This window comes from Periplaneta americana, chromosome 6 (assembly GCF_040183065.1).
Source record: "Periplaneta americana isolate PAMFEO1 chromosome 6, P.americana_PAMFEO1_priV1, whole genome shotgun sequence".
In the NCBI taxonomy this organism is placed as follows: Eukaryota; Metazoa; Arthropoda; class Insecta; order Blattodea; family Blattidae; genus Periplaneta; species Periplaneta americana.
The window spans coordinates 2,104,510-2,117,239 of NC_091122.1; the positions used below are offsets into that span (position 1 = coordinate 2,104,510).

Consider the following 12,730-nt stretch of genomic DNA (forward strand, 5'->3'; position numbering starts at 1 on the left):
TGGCAAGCGCAGGTGATAGGTTTGATTGCTGACAAGCGCAGGAGATTGGTTAGACTGCTGACAAGCACAGGTGATAGGTTTGATTGCTGGCAAGCGCAGGTGATAGGTTTGATTGCTGACAAGCGCAGGAGATTGGTTAGACTGCTGACAAGCACAGGTGATAGGTTTGATTGCTGGCAAGCGCAGGTGATAGGTTTTATTGCTGACAAGCGCAGGAGATTGGTTAGACTGCTGACAAGCACAGGTGATAGGTTTGATTGCTGGCAAGCGCAGGTGATAGGTTTTATTGCTGACAAGCGCAGGAGATTGGTTAGACTGCTGACAAGCACAGGTGATAGGTTTGATTGCTGACAAGCGCAGGTGATAGGTTTGATTGCTGACAAGCGCAGGAGATTGGTTAGACTGCTGACAAGCGCAGGAGATTGGTTATACTTGTGACAAGCGCAGGTGATAGGTTTGATTGCTGACAAGCGCAGGAGATTGTTTTGACTGCTGACAAGCGCAGGAGATTGGTTTGATTGCTGACAAGCGCAGGAGATTGGTTAGACTGCTGACAAGCGCAGGAGATTGGTTAGACTGCTGACAAGCGCAGGTGATAGGTTTGATTGCTGACAAGCGCAGGAGATTGGTTTGACTTCTGACAAGCGCAGGAGATTGGTTTGACTGCTGACAAGCGCAGGTGATAGGTTTGATTGCTGACAAGCGCAGGAGATTGGTTAGACTGCTGACAAGCGCAGGTGATAGGTTTGATTGCTGACAAGCGCAGGAGATTGGTTAGACTGCTGACAAGCGCAGGAGATTGGTTTGATTGCTGACAAACGCAGGTGATAGGTTTGATTGCTCATAAGAAGAGGTTGTTTGATTACTGGCAAGCGCAGGTGATCGATTTTATTGCTGACAAGCGCAGGTGCTCGGTTTGACTTCTGGAGAGCGAACTTAATCGCAATGCCTGTTTTATTGTTGGAGAGTTCGGATCTCTTTGACAGCCGCAAGCTCGGTGAACTCACGTTGGCCAGCTCGCGCTCGAACCGGATGACATCCTGTAGCTCGGCGGCGGCGCGGTCGGCGTCGGCCCCCAGCAGCTTGGCCACCTCCGTCATGTAGCGGTGGTAGGCCTGCAGGTCGCCCTCCGAGTCCGCCTTGAGGTAGTAGTCCCGGCTGGGCAGCGCCAGCTGCATCTGGTCCAGCTGCAAGACAAGCGCGCGTTAGACCGAGCGGGGTACCGAGCCCTGGCCCTCGTCACTTTGTCCGCACCTGCAGGATGTTGACGGAGGAGTTCTTGTCGTCGGGGCCCACCCACTGCTCGATGAGCACGCCCTCGTTGTATTCCCCCCGCAGGCGCCCCAGCAGCGTCTCGATGGAGAAGGCCGGCGGCTCCCACTCGGGCTGCGCGACGGGCCAGCCGCCCAGCGACGCCAGCACCTCCCGCAGGGGGGAGTCCCCCAGACGCCGGATCTGGGCTGCAAGCAAGACAAGCGCTGAGCGATGCCGATAGCGCGCGGCGGCGGCGGCCAGCGCTGCGATACTCACAGATGTTGATGCAGGAGTGGTAGAAGCGCTTGGCCTTGAGCGTGGCCTCGCTGTCCTGCGTGTTGACCGGCTCCTCCAGCACGCCCTTGAGGATGACCTGCAGCTGGTCCGCCAGCACCTCGAAGGTACTGATGCTGCTGCGGTCCTCGGGGATCACGTGCTTCTTGTTCCACGTGCCGCACGCGAACTGGAAGAAGTCGGTGCACGGGTTCGCCGCCCGGTCCATCGCAGCCAGCAGCGACGCGGCTGCACAACGACCATGAGACAAATGACGGCTGCGGTCACGTGACAGGATAAATCGCACTAATCAAGTTACAAGGACGCATGCTGTGACAGATCACGAGTTCCATTAAGTTGTATGGGAATGCAGAGAGAAGGAGAATCCATCAACTTATAAGAAGATTCCTATCAACCGGTGTATGAAACTAATAGAGGTCAAGATTTCTGTTAAATGAACCTATACGTAAAACATTAAGACACTTTGATTCATACCAAATTAACTTATTTTAAGAAACGTTGAAATGTCGAGATTTCTATTAAGATATATGGAAACTCAAAAACATCAAAATTCCTGACAAACTGTATGAAGAACGAAGAGCGAGATTCGTATGAAATTATATAAAAAAACATAGAGATGTCGAGATCTCTATCAAATTATATGAAAAATTTTAAAAAGACGTCGAGATTGCCATCAAATTATATGAAGAATATAAAGACATTGAGATTCCTATGAAATTATATGGACAACATAAAAATACATTGAGATTCCTATCAAATTATGTGAAAAAATAAAAAGATGTTAACACTACTATCAAATTATAATAAAACATAAAAACAATCTAAACTCTCGTCAAATTATATAAACAACATAAAAAGACATCGAGATTCCTATCAAATTGTATGAAAAAATAAAAAGACGTCAACACTACTATCAAATTATAAGAAAAATATAAAAACAGTCTAAACTCTCGTCAAATTATATGAACAACATAGAAATACATCGAGATTCCAATCAAATTATATGAAGAATATAAAGACATCGAGATTCCTATGAAATTATACCAAAAAACAAGAAGACATCAACATTACTATCAAATTATAAGAAAAACATAAAAACAATCTAAACTTTCGTCAAATTATATGAAAAACATAAAAAGACATCGAGATTCCTATCAAATTATAAGAAAACTTGAAATTATACCAAAATTTCAATCAAATTATGTGAAAAAAATAAAGAGACTTCCTATCAAATTATATGAAAAACTAATATATATGAAGATTCTTATGAAATTATATGAAAAAACATGAAAAGACTTCGAGATTTCTATCAAATTATATTCAAAAGACATACAAATTATATGAAAACATAAAAAGACAATATACCTATCAAATTACATAAAAAAACATAAAAAGACATCGAGATTCCCATCAAATTACATTCGAAAGACATAAAGAAATTTCGAGATCCCTATCAAATTACATGAGAAACATAAACGTAGAGATGTCCGGATTCCTATCAAGACAGGAATCCCAAAAACATCAAAATTCCTGACAAACTGTATGATAAACGCAGAGAGATGTCCAGTTTCGTATCAAATTGCATGGGACGCATAAAGAGGCATCGAGACCTTTATTAAATTATACGAAAAACATAAATAGACATCGATGTACCTATCAAATTTTATGAAAAGCACAAAGAGATATGGAGATTCTTATGAAATTATAATAAAAAACGTAAAGAGATGATGAGATCGCAATAAAATTATGTGAAAAACATAAAGACATATGGAGATTGCTATGAAATTATCTGAGAGCAACAAGGAATCAAGTGTCTATGAAGTTACATCCCGATTCATAGCAGGACTCTGTTTCCAATAGGAACGTGATTTACGGTATAAAGTAAACTTATCAGTTGGAAGGTGTAATAAATAATGTAGTGCTAGCTGTTGTCACTTGTCATCAAACTGATGTCTCTCCACCAGGGCGAAGGCTTGGTCGAGGTGGTCCTCACCTGTGCGTACACACTCCTCCGTGAGGCACACTTTCTTGGAGATGGCGGCTGCAACAAAGAAACATCAAGGGCATCAGACAAGAAGCAATGTCGTGGGGTTGCAATCATTTGATGATAGGTGGGCTGAGTAGTGGAATGGTGGCAAGGAAAGCCATAATACGGGACGCAACACACTGTGCACATTGCGAAGCGACGAAGTGCTTTACGAAGCTAGGGACGTGTTTGTCCTTGCATAGCTGCTTTATATTTTCCAATCCACTGTAATTTTGAACTACTGGTGCTTGCACTATCACCTTTACTTTTTAACTTTGCTGTAGAGTCTGCCATTAGGAAAGTCCAGGATAACAGAGAGGGTTTGGAATTGAACGGGTTACATCAGCTGCTTGTCTATGCGGATGACGTGAATATGTTAGGAGAAAATCCACAAACGATTAGGGAAAACACGGGAATTTTACTGGAAGCAAGTAAAGAGATAGGTTTGGAAGTAAATCACGAAAAGACAAAGTATATGATTATGTCTCGTGACCAGAATATTGTACGAAATGAAAATATAAAAACTGGAGATTTATCTTTTGAAGAGGTGGAGAAGTTCAAATAACTGGGAGCAACAGTAACAAATTTAAATGATACTCGGGAGGAAATTAAACACAGAATAAATATGGGAAATGCCTGTTATTATTCGGTTGAGAAGTTTTTATCATCTAGTCTGCTGTCGAAAAATCTGAAAGTTAGAATTTATAAAACAGTTATATTACCGGTTGTTCTTTATGGTTGTGAAACTTGGACTTTCACTTTGAGAGAGGAACAGAGATTAAGGGTGTTTGAGAATAAGGTGCTTAGGAAAATATTTGGGGCTAAGAGGGATGAAGTTACAGGAGAATGGAGAAAGTTACACAACACAGAACTGCACGCATTGTATTCTTTACCTGACATAAATGGGCAGGGCATGTAGCACGTATGGGCGAATCCAGAAATGCATATAGAATGTTAGTTGGGAGGCCGGAGGGAAAAAGACCTTTAGGAAGGCCGAGAAGTAGATGGGAGGATAATATTAAAATTGATTTGAGGGAGGTGGAATATGATGATAGAGAATGGATTAATCTTGCTCAGGATAGGGACCAATGGCGGGCTTATGTGAGGGCGGCAATGAACCTCCGGGCTCCTTAAGTAAGTAAGTAAGTAAGTAAGGTACTACCGAAATGAGACACTTTCTTCACCGAACAGATAAAGCTTCGACTCTCTTCCTCGGAGATCCAACTTCAAATACCAATAAGTACAAGTGGAATTTGTTTTGGCCAAGACAGGTTTACTGGCATTATATATCTTCTCCCTTCCTTCCACCATTCCAAATTTTGTGCCGTATAATAATAATAATAATAATAATAATAATAATAATAATAATAATAATAATAATAATAATAATAATAATAATTCTAAATATACTGATTCACTTGGGTGAATTTCTTTAATGCAAGGTCTTTTCAATCATTATTAATTGAATAGTGGGCCAGTTGTTGTAATTATGATACAGCAAATCAACGGCAGTTAATGCAAATGAAGCCAAAGTTGTGTTTTAAGCATTTAATGAAATAAAACTGGTATCTAGACATTCTTTAATAACATTTATATCCCAAGTGGCCCCTTTATACACTATCCCGGGTTGAACCGCTAAAAATTACTACTCTGCCATCAGCACATGAATATGGAGTGCCATTAAGTTTACCACAACTAACTTTAACAAGTCATTTACATTATACAGGGTGATTCACGAGGAGTTGCCGCCACTTACGGAGCATATTCCCGAAGACATTTTGAGCAAAAAAGTCATATAAACGTGTGTTCTGTTCTCGATATTTTCAGAGTTACACTAATTTGAAAGTGTTTATAAATACGTTTATTTTTACTTCGTTTTAAAGGTAAAAGAATATTACAAATAGAGAATGAATTATCCCGAAGTATCATTTCTTTAATTAGCTAGTATTCTGAAGCTAAAAATGTGTTGTTAATTCCATAGTTACTTCGTACAGAATTTTTTTTTTTAGATTTTTAATTACAAAATTATAATTTGTAGGTGTAGTGTAATTAACTTAGTTGTGGCATGTAATTAATTAAGTTGATATGTAATTAATTAATATGATATGTGATGAAGATGATTTCTAAATAAATTAAGGTGATATGTAATTAATTAAAATGATGTGTAATTAAGTTGATATGTAATTAATTAAGGTGATATGTAATTAATTAAGGTGATATGTAATTAATTAAGGTGATATGTAATTAATTAAGGTGATATGTAATTACTTAAATTGGTAATAGTTGGGTGAAATAGGTTAGGTTTACTTTTGCTTATTGTAGGAGTTATTATAGCATAGTTTTTATTTATAGTCCTAGGTTTATTGCATCTATTTATTTATAGTTAGAAGTAAATTACATTTTAATTTTTTATTGCTGTAGTTATTGTATTATTGTATATTATATACCACTGCCACCTGGTATATACCCAATTGTAGTGTTATTATTTTTACGCAGTTAATACAACAATTGTTACAAATCACGCCACTTTTGTAAACTCTTTAAGACTGTACATTACGATGCAAAATTGAATTCTAAAGAATCAAGCTCCTAGAAATCGTATGATTTGTAACAGTTTTGATAAGTACGTAAGAATAATGTAATTTTAGTTAAAAATTGGAACAAAAAAATCTGTACAAAGCAACTATGGAATTAACAACACATTTTTAGGTTCGGAATACTAGCAAATTAAAGGAATGATACTTCTGAATAATTCATTCTCTATTTGTAGTATTCTTTTATCCTTAAAACTAAATGAGAAAGGAATTTTACAAGCAATTTCAAATTAGTGTAAGTCTGAAAATATTGAGAATAGGACCCATGTTTATATGATTTTTTTTTTTTTGCTTAGAATGTCTTCAGAAATAAGCTCCGTCAGTGGCGGTAACTTTTCGTGAACACCCTGTATGATAATATCAACTTTTAACTGACAAATTCATCTTCCGTCAAATAACGTAAATTTGTCTTAAAAGAATAGCCCTCATCTCGATACGGTGTGTATAAGGAAATGGAATCTATCTTCATACTCCGCGCCGTCGACTAGATACCGGCAACAAGTCTTCCTGAGAGCAAACACGTACACTTGATTCACTTCAACCCTCTCCTGCGGTAGATATCAGTCATTAACTCCATTCTACTATACATTGTCATAAAATAGGATGATCAAAGTCCCATATTTAGAGAGATTGTCCCATGCACATTTCCCGACACAATATAAACGGGACGCAAATGTCATCTTTTATTTTCTTCACATCAGTGGCGAAGCTCTTAAAAGGGTTTTGAGACTTAGCCTACCCAAAAAATTCGAGTTATTATATCTAGCAACAGTATAAGTTCGTAATAAGATGCATCGTAACACTTGGTTTCACTCCGATCCTTCCATATATTAAGTTTGCTGTTGGCAGTATTTCCACTGCGAGAGGCTTGTGGAAAAAGCCTCCTCCACAGGCATGCTTGAGGGAAGACCGGAGAGGAGGGGGTATCGATTCTCTACGAGTCAGTAGCAGGATGAGGAGCTAGCCTCAACCGCGATATAATACGCCGCGCCATGTTGGTTTTCTGTAAATGCGCTGCATCGTTAAGTGTTAGTTTAATCAAAAGTGCTTGTATGTGTGTTACATACTAATTTTGTGTAAAATGCCTCATATTGAGAGAACTTTGACGTCATTATTAGCAGAATTAAAAGAGAAGCCGTTTTGAAATTGGGCATATGAAACAAAATGAGCTTACAAAGATAGGACATCGACACTCAGCCCTGTGACATCGATTGACCCGTGACGTGTCAACCTAGTATCGTGGACCACCACTTCCGAATGGTGAGCAGCAGCAGGTGTGCTCGGTTCTCTTGAATAATGCGCTGCAATCGATAGTTCCGAAGAATTTAAGGCAACAAAGCTCCTGATCATCAATGATGTATGGCTTGTACGTTCTTGGGAATATAGGCTACATACAGGGTGTACCATAAGTCACCTTACAATGTAATGTACTGTAGGATTAGTAATTACTAGACTTCGTGGAATTGCCACGAGAATTGTAAGGTTTACTGCGCACGCGGTATAGACTGTATGAGAAAGAGGCGTGCAACGGATGGAGTATGCCTCTAATGTAAATACTGAGCAGTATACTGCGGTTACAATAAAACCTGCATTCTGCATTCAAGAAATATAATGAATGATCATTGAAGTAGGAAATGTCTAAACATGTAAATACACAATTATTTTATAGTGACATATATTAACTCTTAAAATTTAATGTAAGATACTCACATCATCCTTGAATATGTGCATTGCAGTGAAGAGTTACGTACATTTTGAACTACTGCAAAGTGAACCTCCTCCGATGGTCACTTAAATAGTTTTTATTTCGGGAAAATGTACGTTCAACATCACACGATATGATACGTACATATTTGAAGAACGGGAAGTCACTACTTTTTAGTTCACCAACTTCAGATGTCTTGTCGTGACCTTATGGTACATTATTTATAGTACGAAGTTGTGAATACTGTAGGCAGAATTTTTTAGCAATAATATTTCTCAAGTTACATTTCATTTTTTCTGAAATTAGTGAATTGTTATTTTGGATAACGGTCTGTGATACTTTATACACTATATTAAGGGCTTCTGAGAGTTGCAGTTTAGACGATTCTAACAGGATGATGGTTTTGGACACGATTTCAAAATTAGAATCAATGAACAGAATATCTTCCAATAGCTGTTCAGAAGGCAATGATTTTACAGCTGCAACAGCGGAAATGTCTGTGCTATCCAATGCATCAATTACCTCCATTATTTGCTGTAATATTCTGCATAATAATTAACAGCACCTAACCACGTTTTCCAACGGGTCAAGACTGGCTGCGGGGGTAAGGGTATTCCAGGGGCAATTGTTTGGAACAGCAACACTCTCATTGTAGTATGTTTGATTGAATTCTTGTCTGCACTGAACAAATGTTAAGCTTTGACTATTCCAACCACAGTAATGCAAAAACAAGTGCTTACATAGGTATACATTAGCTGTAGCTGCTCTATCTATTTGGACCGGTCACAACTCTTAATATGAACTGCTCATACAGGGACATCATTTTATTTTTACCAACATTTTTAATATTAACTTGCCTATACCTTTGGATCAACGCCGTTTGCAACCCCCTTACACGACTGGAGTTCGATGATACTGGCGTAATATACAAACAAATCACTTTACTAGGTATAGGAGGGAAGAAAAGTAGTTCATCCATTTACGTAAACTAGGAAATATCGCGCTTTTGAGTTTGATCATTTTCATTAGGTTTTTGTTTAATCAAAATACAGTACAGTATTAACAATGAGTGATTTTACTCACGAACTGAGCTGTCCATGTGGACGTATTCATTATGCAGTGTATATTATACTGTCTACAGCACATTAGCGTACGATATAGAGAATGACGTTAAATTGAAAAATAATCATAATATGGATATTTAAACACATATTTTAAAATGATGGCAGTTCATTTCGATACAGGCTTCAGTTCTTTTTTGCATATTATCACATATAGACTATTATACCTAATTCCAATTACCAGTTTCGTCCTTCGTACGAGTAACTCATGTTGAAATAATTCTGTACCTAATCTATAAAAGAGTACCTTACGTACTGTAAATTCAATCTCCACTTCTGCCCGATCCGAAAAGATAAAATTACTCAGACATACTATCTACTGTCCGTCCAAGTGGTTATGTCGCAAGGTCGTAGAAAGGGGGAAAATCACGTGACAGTTAATTACTTAACGAGGTCCTTTTATTTAAGTTATTTTAAACAGCTGTATAACATTATGTAAGTAGACGTCCAATTCCTAACAGAAATTAATGTTTTCAGAAAAGAGCTAAGACAGCCCAGCCACAAAAGGACGGGCAGAAGTGGGTGGGAGAAACCGGGATGCGACATATGCAAACAGACGACAGTACCTGTGCGAGAATATGATTCAATATTGAAAGCGAACATATTTCTGGAACGTACTATACTCACTAACTCAGTACTGTTTGTGTTTACTATGACCGTAAGGCGACTTTGACTGTATACGCTTGGTTCTGTGTGAAGAACGGTTGGAAGTTTACTAATAGAGGGGGTGGGAGTGAAGTACATTCAAAAACTAAGGTACAATAAAAATAGAAGTAAAAATAAAATGATGTCCCTGTACTACGAGACCGGGCGGTCGCTCACCTCCTCTATACTACCGTACATCGGCAACCTGATTGCATGCTGCGTGTGGCAATTCAACGAAGTCTAGTAATTACTAAACCTGGTGACAAAAGGATGTGGCAACACTGAAAGACAGTTCATAACAATGGCCAAAATATTTGGTAGCAGTGACAATAATAGTTGAATCATTTGAATTGTGAGCAAGATGGCAGATACGAGTAATTATTGACTTGAAGATTGGTTGGTTGCGAGTGTTTGGATCCACGAAAGGCAGCACAGGAGGCAACAAATTATGACACAGTTTGGAAGAAGATTTGGAAGAAAAGCAACATTGTTAGCAAGGGGAAAGCGAGAGTTCATTAGTGGCAGCGTCAAAGTCAGTCCTTGAAGTGGTGGAACAGTTGTCAGACTAGACACATGATTGTGCTGCAGTTGCTGGATCTATTGGACATATTACCAGCACCATTACCATGGCCTCCATGAAGTCCCGACTTGACAACAGCCTGTGGGGGTACATAAAAAGGAAAAGTGGTTGCCAAGCGAAACAAACAAACGACGAACTGAAAGACGCTGTGACAGCTGCCTTTGCAGACGTAATACCAAACAGTTAAGTAAAATGTCACAATAGTAATATACGTTAAAAGAGCGGTATGTTGACGTTTTCATGGTCGAGGAAAATATTGAAAAAGCGAAACGTAGTTGAGCTTTTTTAATTTCCGAGAACATGAGAACAAACATACCGCTCGTGTATCGTACATTATTTTGTGCGAAGATCGTTTATTACATACCTGAAAGACGAATTTCTAATTAGTTGCAATGAAATCTCCATCTTGGTTTCTGTTTAATGACGACAACTTCGGAAAACCAAAATATCTTTCTTCAGTATTGTTGCTATAAAATGTTTTCTGTGTTTACTATACTCCAGCAGGCCGTGATATACGTCTGTCTTTTTGTTCCCCCAGTCTATAAAAGCGAACTTAAAACAAACGGTAAGGTTATGTAATGATTTATTTTTCATTTTAATATTTTAACAATATTATTTATATAACATATTGCAGTAATAACATCGGCATCTGGAATCTTGTTGATTTTTTCACGACTTCCTTAATGTTACTTGTGTCCACACCTGTGGAGTAACGGTCTGCGCGTCTGGCCGCGAAACCAGGTGGCCCGGGTTCGATTCCCGGTCGGGACAAGTTACCTGGTTGAGGTTTTTTCCGGGGTTTTCCCTCAACCCAATATGAGCGAATGCTGGGTAACTTTCGGTGCTGGACCCCGGACTCTTTTCACCGGCATTATCACCATCTCATTCAGACGCTAAATAACCAAAGATGTTGATAAAGCTTCGTAAAATAACCTACTAATATATTAATGTTACTTGTATCAGGAATGCAATAAGTTTCGTGGAGTAGTAGACTTTACTTAATTTTTGCAAATATTTAAAAACAATAATTAACAGTGCAATTTAGGTGAAATTGCAGTGGTAAGTTTCCAATTCATAATTATTACTATGTTAAACGTCTCTAAAAATAATAAGTTAAAAGCCTAAAGCAGTAAAATGAATGTCGCGCTTAAGCGGTAAGAAGAGGGAAATTGTTATGTGTGTTACGTTGGGAATACTGAATGTGGAATTTCACACTTACCGCGTATTGGTTCTGTGCGGAAAACAAGCAAATACGCACGATCTAGCACAAAGGACGTGGAGACGTATCCAACCATTAGATTAGGTAAGTAAGAAACAAAATATCTATGGGTATGGTGATTTTTGGCCCGCTCTGTGTATTAGGCCTACTTATGCATTACCATCGCAGTCAAAGACGTGGCTACAGATCAGATGATTAGCCACACGGGGCCTTCAGAATGCATTGCAAGAAGGGCCCTATCTCTATTCCACAAAAGTATAGCATTAGTAATGTGTAAGTTCGTAGCGTTTTTGTTCATCCTCACATCACTGCGTTGCTAGGAGATTGTTCGTCTTTTGTCATTTGTTATTTGAAGTGTTGTGCTTGTAAACAGACCTTGAAATTTACGGATTTTAAGAAAGTTCTTGCTATTTGTGGGCTAAAGAAGATTCAATGCCACGTAGAAAAACAAACAGACAATTTCGACATATTCTTCTGTTTGTGTTTAATAGAGGAGCAAAAGCAGCTGAGGCGATATGAAATATTTGAGCCTTATACAGAGAGAACGCCATCTTAGAAAGTAACTTACTGCAAGCAATGGTTCTGTCTGGTAGATGAAAAAAGCTTCTCAACCGAATAATAACAGGCATTTCCCATATTTATTCTGTGTTTAATTTCCTATCGAGTGTCATTTATATTTGTTACTGTTGCTCCAAGATATTTGAATTTTTCTACGTCTTCAAAAGATAAATTTCTAATTTTTATATTTTCATTTCGTACAATGTTCTGGTCACGAGACATAATCATATACTTTGTCTTTTCGGGATTTACTTCCAAACATATCTCTTTACTTGCTTGAAGTAAAATTCCCGTGTTTTCCCTAATAGTTTGTGGATTTTCTCCTAACCTAGAAAAACAGCTGATGTAACCCGTTCAATTCCAAACCCTGTCTATTATCCTGAACTTTCCTAATGGCATATTCTGGAGCGAAGTTAAAGAGTAAAGGTGATAGTGCATCTCCTTGCTTTAGCCCGCAGTGAATTGGAAACGCATCTGACAGAAACTGGCCTATACGGACTCTGCTGTACGATAAACCCAATATCATGCTCTATAAATTACAACTGGAAGTTATTGTCAAATACGAAGTTATACATTTTTGTTCCACAAACTTATGTGTAGCACAGTACATTATTAGTACAGAAATGTGAATAATGGTGACTAGAGACTGGGGCAATATGAAAGAAAGTTTTGCAAAATATGAAGTAAATGTTTTGGTGCTGAAATATTTTCGTTCCTAAAACAGTCCACCGCTG

General features: G+C 38.5%; 1 protein-coding gene across 1 annotated transcript in view; it reads right to left on the reverse strand.

Moving 5' to 3' along the window:
- Window positions 1-12,730, reverse strand: part of LOC138700893 (neprilysin-1-like) — an 81,248-nt gene that overhangs the window by 21,964 nt on the left and 46,554 nt on the right. Inside the window, exons 2-5 of the mRNA XM_069827293.1 lie at window positions 3,542-3,589; window positions 1,531-1,776; window positions 1,255-1,460; window positions 1,008-1,187 (exon numbers count right to left, since the gene is read on the reverse strand). Of these exons, the coding sequence (XP_069683394.1) occupies window positions 1,008-1,187; window positions 1,255-1,460; window positions 1,531-1,776; window positions 3,542-3,589 (680 nt within the window). The remainder of the gene's footprint in view (window positions 1-1,007; window positions 1,188-1,254; window positions 1,461-1,530; window positions 1,777-3,541; window positions 3,590-12,730) is intronic.